At 29.3% G+C, this 21,415-nt stretch overlaps 1 protein-coding gene across 1 annotated transcript; it reads right to left on the bottom strand.

The window, feature by feature from the left end:
* Positions 1–4,306: 4,306 nt before the first annotated feature.
* On the bottom strand, positions 4,307–14,622 carry LOC129956438 (uncharacterized). Its single transcript, XM_056068320.1, has 2 exons — positions 14,406–14,622; positions 4,307–8,709 (listed from the first exon to the last, which is right to left on the bottom strand). Exon 2 carries the CDS (start codon positions 8,676–8,678, stop codon positions 6,999–7,001), a length of 1,680 nt encoding a protein of 559 aa, XP_055924295.1. The 5' UTR covers positions 8,679–8,709; positions 14,406–14,622; the 3' UTR covers positions 4,307–6,998.
* Between the last annotated feature and the right edge of the window lie 6,793 nt (positions 14,623–21,415).

The raw sequence follows: 21,415 nt of genomic DNA, 5'->3' as shown, positions 1-21,415 counted from the left end.
TTTATTTATTGTATTTCAGAAAAAAATACAATAATTTATTTAATCGGTTCTTCATTTTTTCATTCTCTCAATAATTTTATAAGATCTTCGAAAACAACAATAACTAATAACAATACAGCAATAAATCTTGTACGGTAAATAACAATAAATCGTGTACTGTATAGCTTTTCAGTAAACTCGTCGCCTTTGGCGACCATCTTGCTCGTCTAGATTCGTGACTTTTTAGGCTGTTAAATATTAATGTTTTAAAAAATCTCATTTTGTTGTTTGATAAGAGTGTAAAACAGGGATTTAATAAACAAAGTTAAAAAAATTAAAAATTGTACATATTACAGAATAATGCAGGAAGTGAAAATCCTATTTTGGAATTTATATCTTAAGAAGAATTTTCTTTTTATGTTATTCTAAACGCGGCTGAATGTTGTGACGAATGAATTTGAATTTCATAGCATTAAAAATTATTTTTTACAAATTGCGTGCTACATTTAAAAATTTATCAAAAATAAATAAAATATTGTACGGGAATAAAATGGATATCATTAAAAAAGTAATGTTTTGAGCTTTTTAGATAATGTAAAATACTGTTTTTGAGAGAAAAAAAAAATGTGGAAGATATTTTCATTAATATTAATAGGTAGATCATAAACTTTATTTGAGTCTTATTTCTTTTACTTCTATTTTTTTCTGAGTGAATGAAGTTTTTGGTGAGCAATACCCAGAACAATTCTAACAATATTTTGAGCTTCACTAATTAGCAAAGCGTTAGATTAAGTACAGGTGTATAGACGTCTGAAATGTTCGTATAGTGATTTGTTTACTTTTAACTGTTGCCATTCAATAATACGTAATTCTTCCCTTGAGTGAATAGAATTTTTATCCAAAACATTTCTTTATATCTTTCAGCTACATTTATCAGCGAAATGCTGAATTCAGCAATGAAAGCGTTCGTTATGATTTATTTAAATTTGACTTCTGTCATTCTACAGTATGTAATACCAGCTATATCCCTGCAGCGTTTTATATATGCAGATATTTCATCTACTTTTATTGAACGTACGGTGCAATTATTCATTATATTTTTTTATAGTAGAATAAAATTAGATAATGCAATAGCTATTACAGTGGGAAAAAAATATGCCTGGTATTTATGAATACTTCAATTTTCTATAAAAAAATATTTAAGTCTGATTGTATAATAAGCAAATTCATAAATTAATGCATTCATATCAATAAAACCGAGTGCTTTGTACATATGACTATGTTTAAATCGTCAGTTTTATAATATGGTCTTTTATAATCAGTCTTATACTAACAATTTATCCAGTTTAGTCATAAACATTGAATTATTTATTTTAAGGTAAGTGACAACATTAAAAATCCAATTTTGTATGTGAAAAAAAGATTTTTTTAATTTAATAATTAAAGAATTTTCTTTAGAAAACTTTTGAAATTTTTTGGAAAGTTACATTGATTTTTATATTTGCAATTACATAAGTTGTAATGCTATTTCATATCTTTAAATACAATATCTCAAATTCTAATCTTTGATAGAATTTTCTTATGAAGACTCTCACTGATTGAAATCTAATGTCTATTTCTTTTTTGTTCAGGTTTGATATCATAATTTCTCAATATGTTCTGCGGTTCCTGAACTAGAGAATAAGTAATCTCTTCATTTATATGTTTCACAATATGGCACAATTTTCATGTTATTTACCTATCGAACCCAAGTGAGTAGATTTACAGCTTATTTTTAATTCATGGACTAGGTAAAATATTTCTTAAACAGTATTAAAATTTTACATAAATCATTTGATAAACCTCTAAATTAAAATACTTTTGCTTAATACATCTATTTAGCTAATCAAGACATTTTTTTCCAATTTTTAAAATCGTTTGCATTTGAATAGTATATTTTATTTTGTAGAGGTTTTTGAATCTTTTTATGCAGAAAATCAAAAAATATAAATATTTTCAAACGATTTCAAAACAATTCAAGCCAAACTATCTAATAATAAACTACGTAAACTTTTAAACAGTTGCCAAGAAACATTTTGATATGCATTAGAACTCTATAAAACCGTATTATAAATTCAGTAAATTGACTGCTAATATATTTACTTGACTGATTTAATGAACGTTCTTATCAAAATATTTTGCTCAGATATTAAAAATAAGTTCTTTATAATAGTTTTATATTTTGGATTCAACAAATATCATATTTAAATACAAAAATATGGTATCTGTACTTGGAATAAATTATACAAACAGAACTAGGCTTCACATAATCTAAATTGCATTGAATAGCGATGAAAATAAATGTATTTCCATTCTTTTTCTTTAGATTTAGAACCGGAAGACACTTTGAACGTGACAACTTAAAACACAATTTGGCAAAATGTTTTATTTGTAAAAATATGTTTTGAAACTTAATATAAAATATAAGAATAAAAGATAATATTTTGGAATCAAATACAATATGTTTGTATTACACATTTAAGTTTTATTTAAGTTCATTTTAAAAGTAATAAAATTCCGAAGAGTTCAGTTATTTTAGTATGAATGCATTGATAATGATGTAGCGAATAAAATTACAAATTTTTTCATTTAACACAGTGATTCTGTTTATTTTTATAGATAAATGTAAAAAATGTTGTTGGAATAGTTTTAAATTAACTATATAACTTCTTTTTAAATCAGAATAAATTATTAACATAATAATTATTCAGTTTTTTAAAAATTATTTCATACTAAGTCAAACTTTCCTTATATTTTAAATACAAGTTCTTACTTTGTTGCTTGTTAAAATGATGAATTAAATAAGGAATTAAGTTCTTACTTTGTTGCTTGTTAAAATGATGAATTAAATAAGGAATTAAGTTCTTACTTTGTTGCTTGTTAAAATGATGAATTAAATAAGGAATTAAATATTCTAACAAATTTGCATTCTAATGTTTCTATTTTAAAAATTTTCGAAATTAACGTTTTAAGGAGAAATTCGTAATTAACAAATTATGAAGAATTTTTGAGTATGAATATATATAAACATTATTTTTTTTGTTATTCTATGAAAATATTCTACAGGTGTCTAAATAAATTATTAGTCTTTATATTATAAATAAATAATATTATATCTTATTTATATAATAATATTAAATTTCTTAATTATTAATCACAGGAGTTTTATTATTTTACACATTTATTTTGCAACTATATTAATAATTTTCAATCGATCTGCCTGCAGATCTTTTTTGGCTCAGCTGGAAATCTTCAAATAAATAATATAATAATAATAAATAATTATAAATCTAATATATAAAATTGAATTTTTGTTTGTTCGTATTTTATCCGCTGACGTACCGTTCATCCGATTGCGGTAACACTTTGCCAACTTACTAGAAAATCCATGTTTCCCATGTCCTGTTGGATGTTGGATGCTCATGAGTTGGACAACCAAGAAAATTATTTGTTTTTGTTGAAGTCGGGAAAAGAAAAAAAATGTTGTCTACCCTAAAGTATACTTGAATAATAAAGTAAAAAAAATAGATAAATATTATTTAGATTGTCCTTTACGTATCATTCAATTTCAATGAATGTCGAGAAGTAAAAAAATGATATTTTTTCTATCATTCCTAATGAAACAAAATAGCTATTTCAAATTTCAAACTTATTTCTTCTGCGACAGCGACGTGCCGGGTACCAGCTAGTAATAGAATAAAAAAAAATACAAGAATATAAATAATAATTGTCACAGCATCATTGTCGCATGAGCTTACATTACAAGCGCGCTAAGAGAATGATTGTTCGTAAAAAAAAACAATTGCACCACAAGTACAATGAAATTGGAAGTTAAAGGATATGGGTGGCAAAGTTTTCATGAAAATGTGATGTCATGCGATTTCTATTTATCGGGAAGATCCATGAACAGAATAGTTATAAGACTTCTAAAATGTCATAGATTTGATGTTTAATGTAATTACGATATTTTATATACTTTTTATAACATCAGAAATATTAAATTATGCTTAAGAAATTCAATTAAAATTGAAAAAAAGAACAAAAAAAAAAAACAGAATTACCAAAAATGATTTGTGCACTTTGAAAACGTTATAAATTGCTTCTAATGTTTATATTTTATTATATTAGTTTCGTCGCCAGAAAGGTTAGATGAATAATTTAAACTGTTGATATCAGAGACGTTGAAAGTTTCATTAGTAATCACAGAATTAAATTAAAACATTAAGCAGCATCATAAAAATTATTTTATTACACATAAAATTTCCTTGACAATTTTAACATCAACAATTTCAAGGTTACCAACATCAAGATTAGTAAACATCTATACACGAACATTCACCAAGCATCAAATATGTAGACACACATTTGGTAATGCTTTATGCAAGAACACTTGGAAAGAACAAATAAAATGTGAAAAGAACTTGACTTTTAAAGATAAATTCAAATTCAACTTTCTGCATAAAAAAAATTAGAAAAAAAGTTTTAGTTTTCAAACGAAAACAGTTTTAAAAATCGCTGCATTACAAAGTAATGTAGTTGCTGTGCGATGTCACACAACTATGATACAATTTGCATGTTGAAAAATTTTATTACACATAAAATTTCTCTGACAGTCTTAACACCAACAGTTTCAAGATAATCCATACGAAGATTAGTAAACATCTATACACGAACATTCATCAAGCATGAAATATGTAGACACACATTTGGTAATGCTTTATGCAAGAACACTTGGAAAGAACAAATAAAATGTGAAAAGAACTTGATTTTTAGAGATAAATTCAAATTCAACTTTCTGCATAAAAAAAATTAGAAAAAAGTTTTAGTTTTCAAACGAAAACAGTTTTAAAAATCGCTGCATTACAAAGTAATGTAGTTGCTGTGCGATGTCACACAACTATGATACAATTTGCATGTTGAAAAATTTTATTACACATAAAATTTCTCTGACAGTCTTAACACCAACAGTTTCAAGATAATCCATACGAAGATTAGTAAACATCTATACACGAACATTCATCAAGCATGAAATATGTAGACACACATTTGGTAATGCTTTATGCAAGAACACTTGGAAAGAACAAATAAAATGTGAAAAGAACTTGATTTTTAGAGATAAATTCAAATTCAACTTTCTGCATAAAAAAAATTAGAAAAAAGTTTTAGTTTTCAAACGAAAACAGTTTTAAAAATCGCTGCATTACAAAGTAATGTAGTTGCTGTGCGATGTCACACAACTATGATACAATTTGCATGTTGAAAAATTTTATTACACATAAAATTTCTCTGACAGTCTTAACACCAACAGTTTCAAGATAATCCATACGAAGATTAGTAAACATCTATACACGAACATTCATCAAGCATGAAATATGTAGACACACATTTGGTAATGCTTTATGCAAGAACACTTGGAAAGAACAAATAAAATGTGAAAAGAACTTGATTTTTAGAGATAAATTCAAATTCAACTTTCTGCATAAAAAAAATTAGAAAAAAGTTTTAGTTTTCAAACGAAAACAGTTTTAAAAATCGCTGCATTACAAAGTAATGTAGTTGCTGTGCGATGTCACACAACTATGATACAATTTGCATGTTGAAAAATTTTATTACACATAAAATTTCTCTGACAGTCTTAACACCAACAGTTTCAAGATAATCCATACGAAGATTAGTAAACATCTATACACGAACATTCATCAAGCATGAAATATGTAGACACACATTTGGTAATGCTTTATGCAAGAACACTTGGAAAGAACAAATAAAATGTGAAAAGAACTTGATTTTTAGAGATAAATTCAAATTCAACTTTCTGCATAAAAAAAATTAGAAAAAAGTTTTAGTTTTCAAACGAAAACAGTTTTAAAAATCGCTGCATTACAAAGTAATGTAGTTGCTGTGCGATGTCACACAACTATGATACAATTTGCATGTTGAAAAATTTTATTACACATAAAATTTCTCTGACAGTCTTAACACCAACAGTTTCAAGATAATCCATACGAAGATTAGTAAACATCTATACACGAACATTCATCAAGCATGAAATATGTAGACACACATTTGGTAATGCTTTATGCAAGAACACTTGGAAAGAACAAATAAAATGTGAAAAGAACTTGATTTTTAGAGATAAATTCAAATTCAACTTTCTGCATAAAAAAAATTAGAAAAAAGTTTTAGTTTTCAAACGAAAACATTTTTAAAAATCGCTGCATTACAAAGTAATGTAGTTGCTGTGCGATGTCACACAACTATGATACAATTTGCATGTTGAAAAATTTTATTACACATAAAATTTCTCTGACAGTCTTAACACCAACAGTTTCAAGATAATCCATACGAAGATTAGTAAACATCTATACACGAACATTCATCAAGCATGAAATATGTAGACACACATTTGGTAATGCTTTATGCAAGAACACTTGGAAAGAACAAATAAAATGTGAAAAGAACTTGATTTTTAGAGATAAATTCAAATTCAACTTTCTGCATAAAAAAAATTAGAAAAAAGTTTTAGTTTTCAAACGAAAACAGTTTTAAAAATCGCTGCATTACAAAGTAATGTAGTTGCTGTGCGATGTCACACAACTATGATACAATTTGCATGTTGAAAAATTTTATTACACATAAAATTTCTCTGACAGTCTTAACACCAACAGTTTCAAGATAATCCATACGAAGATTAGTAAACATCTATACACGAACATTCATCAAGCATCAAATATGTAGACACACATTTGGTAATGCTTTATGCAAGAACACTTGGAAAGAACAAATAAAACGTTAATAGAACTTGATTCCTGTAGATAAATTTAAAACAAGCATTCCGGTAAAGTTTAAATATTTCTACGAATAAAATTTTAGGGTTCACATGAAGGCAATTTTAAAAATCATCGTATTAAAAAGAAAAGAATTTGCGTTGGGATGTCACAGAACCATGATACAATTTACAAAACACGAATGCATGGAACTTATCGGAAAAGAATATTAATACACTTATCGTATGCTGCTTTCAGAGGAATTAATAGTTTCCTCACAGCCTTCGGCTCTTCTCTTTCTTCTTCTTGAATTTCAAGATCAGTGTTATTCTGGACATCTTCTCGAGTCCCAAGGTTACGGAGAAGTATGAGACGCTGCATTTCTTCCATCTCCAGATGTAATCCACGACTTTCACTGAAAAATTTCACATTTCTCCGTCTGTTTGATTCGGATATCTTGACCTCTTCGATGAAAAGATTCATCAAATCCCACTTACCCTCCTTCATTAGTTCGTAGTTAATGAAACTCCCTATAGAACCCAAAACAGGTTCATCTTTTCCCTGAGCATCCAGATGCCTGAAAAGAAATTTGACAGTTTCTATGTCGTCACTTCGAATAAAATCTCGCAAAATGTCGTTGTAGACTATCAGTGCCAAACTGAAATCAAAGGGCTCGAGCATGAAAAATTCTTGAAATAGTTTCGAATGATTATATCCCCAAGAACTGTTTCGGGACAGATTGAAAATCACCCGGATGTAAGTGCGTAACGAAAGGAAAGGATATACGGATTTTGCAAGCTCGATAAAGGCATCTTGCCTGGGCCAATCCAGAGCGCACTTCAAGGTCTCGCAAGGGTGGTGCCAAAGCAAGATCTTCTGCTCATACGGCTGCATCACGGACATCAAATAGAACAAAACGTCGCCAAGTTGTTGGCGTTCCTCCATGTAAAAAAAATAATCATTTGAACGTTGCATTGCTACAGACATGGCGGTTTTCATCAATAATTCTTCTTTTTCTTCGGACTTTAACATTTCATAAAAATACTGAGCAGCTGTTCTGTAACCGCGGATTGCAGCACATTCGAACCCTAGGTGGTCAATGGAGGGGTAGAAATTTCCGTTTTCTTCAAGGAATTTAAGCAATTTTTTTTCTTTTCCTTTTAAGATGAAAGTCCAAATAAGGACTAAACCTGGCTGCTTGAGATTCGGTGATTTGGCATCATAATAGGACTTTTTGCTTCTTTCGGGCATCTTTCGCCAAAGCTCTCTGATGTCCTCTTCTAAGCAGTACAGACAAGCCAGCTTGTAACGTTGTGCCACGCCCAGCTTTTCGTGGCGAATGAGTGCTGCGGCTGTTTCCCGATAATCCACACACCCCAAGCTAGTCCAGCACAGGTGTTTCAAATGCTCCAAATCGTTTAAGTTACACGGACCTAAATAATTTTCATGGATGTCCAACCATTTTATTATTTCTCTGGAAACCGACTTCATTACACTGAATAACTCGTGTTTCATCGCTTGCGCAAGCGGAACTTCAGGTAGAAGACCTTTCAATAAATCATACATCTTTGTTTCGTGTTCCTTTTGACGTCGCGCAGCTGAATCGGTTTGCACAGCATACGCAAGCATCTTACGGTGACAGCACAACTGTACAGCCAATCTCCTCATAGCAAGCCCTTGAAGCGACATCAAGTGCAGGCTGTTGAGATCAAATCCCTTTGCTATTACACTTTCTGGCAGATCAGGCATTTCTATAATTAGGTGACAGTTATGTCCCATGTCAATAACTTTCTTATTAGGTTTCTTCCCCAGATTTTTCTGATCTTCCATTTTTTTGGGACGCTGTATATGGCACATTTCGACGTAAGGGGATTCCTTAAATTTCCCTTCCATTTCTGCTGTCAGTTCGCTTCGATGCCGCTATCTGTAAAGAAAGAATATACAAGATTATCGATATTTTGGCAAAGAATTTTTTTTATGAAAAAAATCCTTGAATAGCAGCAATCAATATTAATTTAATTTAGATTCATTAATATCTCGTTTGAAACCAACACTTTTATTTTGGGTCAGATTTTGTAATTTTAAACCCAGATCAGATGACGAATACGACCCCAGAATTGGCATTTCCTTCTAAAACACTTCCACACCACATGAAATGGCGGACGTTTGGCCCACGGCATCAAATTTAGACATTCATATACTACAACTCTTTAGAGGACTCAGGTTTCGAATTTGGACGCCTCCGGCATTTTAAGATTTTACACTGAGCCCTCCAGGAATCAACATTAACTAGCAAGAAGAATTGTTGTTAAAAATATAGCAAAAGTTATTTGTAACTATCTTTAAGAGAGTAAAAAGAAACTGTAACTTACAAGAAGATCTCGAACTACGTTTCCTCATTGATTAGTTATCAATACATCGTCTATGAGGGCTGTGACAGGTGCAGTTTATAAGACGCATCTGACACTGAGCTCTGAGGAAAAGAGGCACCTGACACACTTTATAAAAATTCATGTACATAAAATAAAGAGTAGGGAAGCCAATTAAAATAAATGGTTTTAATGTCAAGCAGTTTGGCGGAATCTTGGAAATGAAATTATATCTAAACAATTTATCTGAAAACGAACATAATTAGTATTTCTGGCGAACTAATTGGCGACAAATTCCAAACATAAGCCGATCTGTGTATATATCAGGAATTAGTTTTTCTTTTCCCCCTTCAAAAATTTATCCAGAATTCAGAATCCACGTAAAAGTAAAAAAAAAAAAAAAAAAAAAAAAAAAACATAGGCATTTTATTGTGTGGCCATATGAGCGAAAATATCGCCAAACAGATAAATGGATGGAATATTTTTCAATGAAGTCGCGGTAAGGCAAAAAGCCAGACGCCAAACGAAGACAGTTTTAACTCTAAAATTTACTGAAGCTAGCATAATTTTCCCAATTATTTGTTGGCTTGTGTACTATCTGTTGCATCTACGCTAGTTTTATTTTCTCTGTCATTTTATTTAGTACTTTTTTTTAAGTGATTTTTGTCAGAAATTCATAAAAAGCAAATTTCAAACTATAAATGATTTTCTCATCTTGGCATATTCCCATTAGACAGGTACAAATTTTGACAACATTAAATATTTCATTTTGGGGAAGATAAAAAAAATCATCAATTATAAGTAATTTCTATAATTAAATAACTTATTTTCAAAAAAAGAATAACTCATTTAAACAAAAGGAATAACTCATTTCATTTCAAAATTTTTTTTTCCTAATACTTAAGATAAATTTAAACTATGTTAAAACGTTTATTATGGGGAAAATGTGATTTCTTTAACTTAATTTTTTATACAAATTTGATTTTTTATCAATAAATTTATTTATCTTTTTATCTTTATTTTTTATTAAAAATTATTTAACGTACTTTTTCACTGATTAATAATTAAACAGTTTTCTTTATTACATTGTTTGAATTTTATTTCCAGGTTTTTTTTAATACACTGAATTTTCTTTTTGCAATTACATAAGTTGTAATGCTATTTTACATTTTTAAATGCTATTTTCACAAATTGTAATCTTTGGTAGAATTTTTATATGAAAAAACTCATAAATTTAAATCTAATGCACAATTTTTTTTATTTAAATTTAATATCCTAATTTTTCAATATGTTTTGCAGTTCCTGATCTATGGAATAAATAATCCATTCATGTAAAAACATTCAATAGCTATTTTATCATGTAAATGTTTTGAAAGTAAAAATAAAAACTGAATTTTATTATAAATTAGAGATATTCTTGTTGAGTAATTCTTTAAGATATTGCATAAATTACAAAAATTATTCTGCATTGCATATACAACTTCAATGCTGAGTGACTCTACATTCAATTTTCAGATTCAAAAAAGATAGAAAGTTTATTATCGCAGAAGATAGAAAGTTTATTTATTGAACTTGAGTTAAGAGTTGAAGTGTCAAGAGTATTTCGCAGAATATGACTCCTTAGGACAAAAGGACTGTGTAAAATTTAAACTTCATAATTTTTTCATAAGAACATTTATTGACTGACGTCAAATAAAATATTTTCATTTGCATCATTTAAATGTTTTGAAAGTAAAAATAAAAACTGAATTTTATTATAAATTAGAGATATTCTTGTTGAGTAATTCTTTAAGATATTGCATAAATCACAAAAATTATTCTGCATTGCATATACAACTTCAATGCTGAGTGACTCTACATTCAATTTTCAGATTCAAAAAAGATAGAAAGTTTATTATCGCAGAAGATAGAAAGTTTATTTATTGAACTTGAGTTAAGAGTTGAAGTGTCAAGAGTATTTCGCAGAATATGACTCCTTAGGACAAAAGGACTGTGTAAAATTTAAACTTCATAATTTTTTCATAAGAACATTTATTGACTGACGTCAAATAAAATATTTTCATTTGCATCATTTAAATGTTTTGAAAGTAAAAATAAAAACTGAATTTTATTATAAATTAGAGATATTCTTGTTGAGTAATTCTTTAAGATATTGCATAAATTACAAAAATTATTCTGCATTGCATATACAACTTCAATGCTGAGTGACTCTACATTCAATTTTCAGATTCAAAAAAGATAGAAAGTTTATTATCGCAGAAGATAGAAAGTTTATTTATTGAACTTGAGTTAAGAGTTGAAGTGTCAAGAGTATTTCGCAGAATATGACTCCTTAGGACAAAAGGACTGTGTAAAATTTAAACTTCATAATTTTTTCATAAGAACATTTATTGACTGACGTCAAATAAAATATTTTCATTTGCATCATTTAAATGTTTTGAAAGTAAAAATAAAAACTGAATTTTATTATAAATTAGAGATATTCTTGTTGAGTAATTCTTTAAGATATTGCATAAATTACAAAAATTATTCTGCATTGCATATACAACTTCAATGCTGAGTGACTCTACATTCAATTTTCAGATTCAAAAAAGATAGAAAGTTTATTATCGCAGAAGATAGAAAGTTTATTTATTGAACTTGAGTTAAGAGTTGAAGTGTCAAGAGTATTTCGCAGAATATGACTCCTTAGGACAAAAGGACTGTGTAAAATTTAAACTTCATAATTTTTTCATAAGAACATTTATTGACTGACGTCAAATAAAATATTTTCATTTGCATCATTTAAATGTTTTGAAAGTAAAAATAAAAACTGAATTTTATTATAAATTAGAGATATTCTTGTTGAGTAATTCTTTAAGATATTGCATAAATTACAAAAATTATTCTGCATTGCATATACAACTTCAATGCTGAGTGACTCTACATTCAATTTTCAGATTCAAAAAAGATAGAAAGTTTATTATCGCAGAAGATAGAAAGTTTATTTATTGAACTTGAGTTAAGAGTTGAAGTGTCAAGAGTATTTCGCAGAATATGACTCCTTAGGACAAAAGGACTGTGTAAAATTTAAACTTCATAATTTTTTCATAAGAACATTTATTGACTGACGTCAAATAAAATATTTTCATTTGCATCATTTAAATGTTTTGATAGTAAAAATAAAAACTGAATTTTACGATGAGTTAGAGAAATGAGTTATGTCACAGACATAATGCCAAAAACTTCTTTTTCGTGCTCAGGTGTTGTTTAAAAGGTGAAAATGAATCGAAAATCTTGAGTTCGAATATTTTTATGATTACAATATTTTTTCTGTACTTCAAGTAAGAGAAAGAAGAAACAAGTAGAAGGGCTAACTATACAAGAGGTTTTAGGAATAAAGAGACAAAACTTTTTATCATACGAGGCAAATACTATTCTGTAGATCCAAAATTTGATTCTAATTCATTTCACTTTTTATTCGTTCCATTTGCTTTTCTGAGTGTTAAGAACAATATTAAAAGAAATATTAAGAGAACAATTACAAGAACAATATTAAGAGAAATTTCGGCATTTTTTCGCGATAACGTCCAAAAATATTACAGCACCAAATTAATTTTCACATCATATTGAAGTCCAAATAATAATCTATGCAATAATGCTAATGTTTTAACCAAGAAATTAAATTTCAAGTTTAGAGAAGTCCTTAAAATTGTTTTAATTACATTTTTCAACAATTTAGTTTGCACAAAATAAAAATAAAATATAAGCTGCACGTACACCTTACGAGCCAATGGGAAAACATTAGTTTTTATCAACGCGTTGCCATCGCATTAACAAAAGCTCAAATTAAAAAATAAGTTAAATACTACTGAAAATTAAATATATTAAATATATAAAATTGCAATTTTCAGCACGTGTCTGCGTGAAATGAAATAAATATAACAATATGATATTTTCTAAAGAGTAAAGGCAAGGAAAAGTTTGCTATGATACTTTATAGTACCTATATAACTAATTCAATAAAACAGTTTTATTTAAGGCAAATACGGTTTAATATATACATCTACTCTAATCAAGGCCCAACAGCTAATTTGTAAACCTTTAGTAAACCTAACAGAATGGTCTAAATGAAATAAATAATTATATTTTAAGTAATTTGTGTCAATAAATGTTCTGACGAATTAAGAATAATAAATTTTTATGTATATCCTTTGCCTTGTGAATCAAATTTAATAAAATATTCTTTAGACGCTAATATTTAAATACATAAAAAGTGCTCTCCAATCAACAAAATCAATCATGAAAGTTGTCATATCATTATTCTTTAAAAACGCACGATAGAAGATGATTGGCAAGAAAGAAGCCAATCATCTCCCTTTCTTTTTATAAAATATTGCATTTTCTGGATGTAAAAATTCGAAATTAAAAAAATATTCTGAAAAGCTTTAATAGGCTGAAGCATCTAAACAGTTTGAAGCTGAGAAAAATTATTTTTAATTTTTTCTTAAAACCGACAAATGCGAGGTCGGATTTCGCCTCGTAAGGGTTTTTAGGCAACACAATACCCGGCCCTTTTTCTCAAAAAAAATATTTTTTATTCTTTTTAATACATAAACAATCTTAAATGCCAAATTTTGATGAATTGAAATCGAAAAATTTTATATTTTAAGATAGTAGATTTTGGTATACAACGTATTAAAAAAACAGAATTACAATTTAAAAGCCATTTTATATAGGAAAATAAAAAAATGACAACAACATTTCACAGATTTTAAATACTATTTAATGATACGATCGAACATTTTTTTAAATTCTGAAGCAATATGTGCATAGATATTTAAAATGACAAAAAATATATATATATATATATATAAAACTAACAAAATGTTATTAATTAGAAAAATTTTAAATTGTATTCAAAAATTTGAAAGATACTTAATTGCATTTTGAATAAATTTTAATATATGGTCTTTGTATATTCAATGAGAGTTCAAAATATTTGAAAAAATTTCGAGATCTAATTGACCTCAAAGAGTCGAAAAAACAGGAAAACATGCCAAGTTTCCATAAAACTAAAAATTGTAGCGCAATTTCTTTTTCCTAATCTCCACCAAACAGGCGGAAACTCACTAATTGTTTATTAAGGAATACAGTTAGATTATCATTGGTAAGAATAAATATAAAAATAAACGTTTCCTAAAGATCATTCAATCGCTCATTATTCGCTTTCTGTCAACAGGTCAATCAATGAACGACGTAAACAACTTACCTCTCCAGCATTATGGAGATTCCATTTCGCTTTCAAGGTCGGTTCTTTGTAGATTCAGAATGCAAGCCACTGTTTTTTCACTCTAGCCAGAAATCAATTGGTATTGTGAAACTATTTAACAATTGCCAGCAAAAATTAAACCGTTATAAATTGTAAAAATCGAATAGGACAGCAAGCGCATCTGAACCGATGGATGAAACGCTCCCGTTTGATGCTATTTGAAGACGATCGATCTGTTTTGCTCCGGCGCTGATGATGATAGATGAAAGTTAACCCATTGCGCAGCTTTTAGATTTTGATGCAGCCAGTAATAATTTGAATTGAATGCATATAAAAAAAATGTGTTTGAACCCTTTTTTATGAATAAAAGAATCAAAAGCAGTTTTTTTTAAAAATATATTTTAGAGGAAATTTTGTTTTAGCCAGGATTACATCAGCTTCATTTTTTATCTCCATATAACAAATATTTTTGAATTTTTTTCTTATTTGTTCTAAAAAATTGCTTTCACAAATCATATTTTTATTTTTTAAAAAGCGCTATTAAGACCACGTGAAATGTTTTAAAAGAAAAGTCTAAATTAGAAATAATTATTTCTTTTTATTATATTTTCATCAAAGCTTGCGTTTATAGTTCCATCTACTGTCAACAGATGGCACTAGTAGCAAAATCTTCTGGATAATCCTAGAATAGGAAACCGCAAATATAGAAATCTAGCTACCGATATTGATCTATTATCTCACTTTGGAACTTTTTTCAATTAATAACACTACTTAAGTGCATTGTGCATAGAATGCAACTTGCAATTAATATTAAAGGCAATTAGTCCGTAAAGTCAGATGCTTTTCTTGTAGCAAAATGTTTCCAAAGTGTTTATGCAAGCTTTAGCCACACGTGCCATCTGTGCTGCAAAACGGATCGATCATTTGAGGGGACGCTTCTCTAAAAATAAACAGTGAGGGGGGTGGGGTGGATCTGCGCGGGGCATTGTGGGAAAAATCGCCCACCTGTTTGAAGAGCGTAGGAGCTGTATCGATCTGCTAAAGGAGGAAGACGGATAATTTGTTGATTTAATGCCGCCATTTAAATCCCGCAACTGGTGGTGACTCGCAAAAATTCAAGATGGCGTTAGGTATTGATTTCGGAACAGATAATATGAAGAAAGATTTTTAATTCCTTATTACAGAAAGATTTTAAATTTTTTGAAAGAAATATTTTAATTTTTTAGAATAAATATTTTTGAAAGAGAGGTTTTAATTTTTTTTTTTTGAACACATTGAAAACAGTGCTAATTGAAAAGAAAAAGAAAAAAAAGGAAGAAAGAAGAAGCAAAGAAAACTAGAGAATGTGTGCGCCGGTGTTCCTTAGAGGTTCAAGTTAAAGCTACCACATTTGATTCAGATATATCTTGGAAGGGAAAAAAAATTGCACGTGAAAATATGCAAATATGACCTTTTTTTCCAATTTTGTTAAATTTTAATTAAAAATTTAGTGAAATTTGGAAGTATTCCCTCTTAGATTTCGAAACTGATATCGCTTCAAAGTGATATTTACATCATCTGAACATTAAAAAAAAATATCTTTAACTCAAATTTACATCTAAATGAAATTAATTGAAAAAAATATTTATTTAACAAAAAATCACAGTTTAAAAGAAACTCAAATCATTTTCATCCTTGTTATGAATATTTTATATTTAATTTTTCTTTCATTATTAAAAATAAAAGTATGAAGGCAGTTTATTTTTCAATAATGAGCAGATTTCTGTTTAAAGTGTGCTTTTACTATACCTTTTGAAATTCCGTCGCATTGTATCTCAAGCAAATTTTTGTAACTAAGCAAAGAAGATCATGTTTTTTCTGTATTGCTATTAATCGAAGAAAAAAAATGCAAATTATTGCGGTTTAAAAGGACCTTTCGTAACAATTGTCCGTCAATGCAGTCGGTTTCTAATCCAAAAGTATGTTTTTTTACAAAGTATGAGAGAAAGTTTCTTGGAGACCATTCCTGTTAGTTTTGTTTTAAAAAATTTTTTAAAAAGATTTTTTTTTCAAGAAAGTTTTAATTTTTTTTTTATTGAAAGATTTTAAATTTTTAAAAAATAATTTTTAATTTTTTTAAAGAAAGATTTTAATTTTGTTTGTTTGTTTGAACAAATTATGTAAAATTTCTCCCCATTTATTAAAAATTCGATAATTTTTGCTAATGCAAACGAAGCGCTTTTTGAAAAAGAAAAAAGGAAAAAAAGTAAAAGAAAGAAGCAAAGAAGATCAGAGAAGTGTGCGTTGGTGTTCTATTGAGTAGACCGTCAAAGTTAGGGCTAAATCATTTCTTTCAGAAATATCTTGGAAGAAAGAAGAAAAATGCACCTTAAAATATGCAAATATAACTTTATTTTCAAATTTTATTAAATTTTAATTAATATTTATAACTAAAAATTTAGAGAAATTTTTAAATTTTTCGTCATAGCTTTCGAAACTGATATCGCTCCAAAATAGTATTTACATCATCTGAACATTCAAAAGATTATCTTTAAAATGCTCAAATGAAAAAATATTTACTCAGAGTTACATCTAAATTTAATTAATTAAAAAAAATTTACTTAAGAAATAAAAATCACTATTTAAAAGAAAGTCAAATAATTTTCTTTGTTGCTATAAATATTTTATTCAGGATTTTTCTTTCATTATTGAAAATGAAAGTATGGAGACAATTTATTTTTCCATAATCAGTTGATTTCTGTTTAAAGTGTGCTTTTAATATACCTTTTGAAATTTTGTCGCAATTATATATCAAGCTAATTTTCCAAACTGAGCAAAAAAAATCATTTTTTCTGTATTGTTCTTAATCAGAAAAAAAAATCTAATAGCATCTTTCGTAATTATTGCTCGTCATTGACATTCTGTTAATAATCCTAAAGTATGTTTATTACCAAGTATGAGAGAAAGTTTGTTGGAGACCATTCCTGTCCGTTTTGTGTTATTTTCAATCTAATTAAATTTTGAGCTTTCATTTAATTAACAAAAGAAGTGCACTCGAACTCGATCAAATAAAATCAAATATTGCTTAAATTTTATACTGACAGGATATAGCTCTTACTTATATCCTCAGATGTATCAGGGCGACGCATAAATTACTTTCCTTTTTTTCCCCCGTGTTTCAGACCACCTTGAGTCCGGAAAACCCATTTGTGGCCACAATGCCTGTCTGTCAGTCTATTACAAGTATAACTCAAAAACGATTCAAGCTAGACAGTTGAAATTTGGTATATGATCTTTTTACTAAATTTTCAGATTTCTATCAAACCTGGAGTAAAATATTTTTCAGTTTAAGTCAACTCGATATCTACAAAACGAAGAGTGCTGGACAGATAAGATTCACAGATTGAGCATTTATACTGTAGAAACCTATCAAAATTTGAGTCAAATGCCACAACGGGTTGAGTATCGATCTGTCTGTAATTTCAGAAATAAATAGCTATAATCTATACATAGCATAAAATGAAGTCTCCTGAAAGCGTCTTTATATTGAAACCCTAAAAACTCTAGAAATACTTAATTCATTTTGCAGATATTTGCACCATTTTGTAGGGCATTTATTGGGGAAGGTTTTAGTACATTAAAGTCATATCAAAATAAAAAATTAAAAGTTTTATAATTGCTATTTTAATTATTCCGCGCATGCGCTAAAATCTCAAACTGCGCATGTGCAAACAACAAGAGCTGTAGTATGCATAGGCGATACATTTGTAGTATACATAGGCGATACATTGTTAGTCAATCACATCAGAACGGAATGGGATGAAATTTAGCACAAAGATAGATTATAGTCTGGACATAAGCTACTATTTATTCCGGTTAAATTTTTATTAATTAAAAACTAACTTTCCCGCGAAATATCTTTTCATTTCTCCGCCGCCAAGTGAGTCAGGCTTCAGAGTTTTTTTCCCCACGCTATTGAGGTTAGGCTTAAAAATTTTCCACCCATTATTTCAAACGATTCTGTTTATTTTCTTAGTATTTGATGCATTTAAAATTAAACATTGTTAATGAGTCATTCTTTAGGATTCATTTTGAAGAACTTTTAAATTAAAATAAAACAGAATAAAGGAAATTACAGTGGCAGTCAAAAGTATTCGTACACTTAAATTACTAACTTCAAAAGTGAATAAAAATTGAAATTGCGAAAAAATTATCAGAAATTTTCAAAAAATCTTAATGTCTTTCAAGTTGTTGCATGAATGATTTTAATTTTTAAGAGAAATTTTTTTAATTTGGTCATAAAGAGCTTCTCGGTAGAGTGAGAATTTGAATCTCACCACTAAACCTCGTGCTTCAAAAGTATTCGTACATCCACATTTCAAATTGTAAAATAATAAAATTAAGACAATTTGTGCGCCAAATATCGTTTGTGGGAATATATTTGGCGAGATGTTATTTTATTCTTACTTTTTTATCTGTTTCATTCTTATGTTTACTAGCTTTAAAACTCGCATTTTTTGTTGTTAATCATACAGCTTTAAGTTGAGATGGCTCGGAAGGGAAAAGAAACTTCTCTTGCTGAAAGAAACTGATAATGAAACTACATAATAACTGTAACTCTTTAAGAAAGATATCACTTGCTATTGGAAGACCACGTTCTACAGTGCAGAGTGTTATAGATCGGCATTGCCAACGCAATACTATTGAAAATATTCTACGAAGTGAACGCCCAGAAATACTCAGCAGTAAGCACAGACGTTTACTCGTAAGACTGATTAAGAAAAATCCAAAATTGAGTGCCCCGGCAGTTAAAGCAGAACTCCTCAAACAGGGATTTTCGATCTCGGTAAGTACTATAGGCCGCACTTTTAACGAATCAGGATTCCATGGTCGAATATCTCGAAAAAAGTTTTTTGCGTCGGAAGTTAATAGAAAGAAACGTGTGTTTTTCGCCAAACAACATGTTAATAAAAAATCCTGATTTCTGGAACAGGGTAATATTCTCGGATGAGAGCAAGTTTAACGTGTTTGGATCTGATGGCAGACAAATAGTGTGGCGTAAAAAAAATGCAGAGCTACAACCAAAACATTTGAGTGCGACAGTAAAGCATGGCGGTGGTAACATTCTAGTTTGGGGGTGTATGAGCGCACATGGAGTGGGTAAATTGCACATCATTGATGGAGTTATGGATCACAAAAAGTACATTAACATTCTAAAAAGTAATTTGAATTCTAGCGCTTCACAAATGGGTCTTCAAACTAACTACATATTTCAACAAGACAACGACCCTAAGCATACAGCTCATAATGCTAAGCTCTGGGTATTATATAACACTCCCGAAAAACTCAACACACCTCCACAATCACCAGACATGAATCCTATTGAACATTTGTGAAGTATTTTAGACAACAAAATCAAAAATCGACAAATAAAAAATAAAAATCAGCTGAAAACCGCCACATTGGAAGAATAGGCATCAATTACACCAGATATCACAAAGAAGTTAGTAGATTCAATGCCAAGTCGAATGAAAGCAATAATTAAGGCGAAGGGGTATCCTTCTAAGTATTAAAATGTGATAAATTATATAATTTTAGGGACATTTCTTAAGTGTACGAATACTTTTGAAACAAAAGTTTTGATAATTAATTTCTATTTTTTATATTTTTTTTTTCTGTAATTGTTTTCCAAGAAAACTTTTTTCCAGGAAATTGCCCAAAAATAAAGAATACAAGGCCTGGTATCTGTGTTTGATGGCATAGTATAATAAATAAAATGCTATAAAGCGATGACCACTTAAAAATTCGGTGTACGAATACTTTTGACTGCTACTGTAAAAATTTCTAATCTGCATTGCGTTACCTGAACTGGCGTCGAAAATTCACGCATTTACGTTACTCCAATTGGCGTTGAAAATTCCCGCATTCGCAGTTTGTTCTTATTGTTGACAGTTGTATTTTCATTTTAATTAAAAATTTAAAAATTATGTGTAGTATACTGTTGTAACTATCATAATCGATAAATACGGACTTGATTTTAATCTTGTGCTAGCCCAACTCCGCAACGACCGCAATATCGCTACGGCTGTAGCTTCCTCGGGCATCGCTGCAACTTTTCTTAACGGCGGCAGGACGGCACATTCCGTATTCAAACTGCCGCTTAATCCTGCAAGCAAAGATACCCCAACATGCGATATCACCAAAAGCAGCGGCCGAGGAGTCCTTTTGCAGCAGTACAAGTTAATATTACGGGACGAATGCAAAATGTCGCACAACCATGCATTAGAGACGTTAAACCGCAGACATCCGCGGCAACCAGGTGGTGATGGGCGGCGTTGTCGTTTTGCTCACAATGACCGGTTTGCAATTTTATTGAGCATTTGCGGACTATCAAACCCCCTCCAGCTGTGGGACGCTTTATCAGAAGATATCGTGAATAGGCTGGACTCACAATGGCCGAATCATTGACGGATCTTAAGTATTGATTGAAGCGCAAGATGACTCGGTCAGTTGTTATACATATACATCAAAATTTCCACTTGAACGAAGTCGCGGTAATCAATAGCTAGTTTTATAACAAACTATAAGCGCTCCACGTTTCATTTCTCCATGAGTCTGAAAAACATATAGTTGGGCATTACGTCTGTCTGTAAATCTGTGAACACGATAACACAAAAACGTTTTAAGCTAGACTGCTGAAATTTAGTATGCTGAATTACGCCCAAACATTGTAGGCTTCTATCAAATTTTGAATGAAATCCATTCAAAGGAAGTTTGTCGCTCTGGCTGGTCCTTACAGTACAAGTCAATTATAGAACGCAAACAGCTAGAATTGATAAAATTTGAGTATGCAGGTTTCATTTTCTAAAATATAGATACTTATCAATTTTTGAACCAAATCTGTCAAATGGGTGAAAGTCTATCGGTCTATGCTTTCGCATGTGAGTAGACGCAATAACGCAAAAATGCAGTGACAACTGAAACCGATGAAACAGAGGTTAATAGATAAGGTTGCATGTTTATAACCAATT

Source organism: Argiope bruennichi, chromosome 11, assembly GCF_947563725.1.
Source record: "Argiope bruennichi chromosome 11, qqArgBrue1.1, whole genome shotgun sequence".
Classification (NCBI taxonomy): Eukaryota; Metazoa; Arthropoda; class Arachnida; order Araneae; family Araneidae; genus Argiope; species Argiope bruennichi.
The sequence above is the reverse complement of the archived record's forward strand: the minus strand, read 5'-3'. Positions and strand labels throughout refer to the sequence as shown.

Coding starts and splice junctions, on each gene's coding strand:
- LOC129956438 (XM_056068320.1), bottom strand. CDS start 8,678: ATGGAAGGGAAATTTAAGGAATCCCCTTACGTCGAAATGTGCCATATA.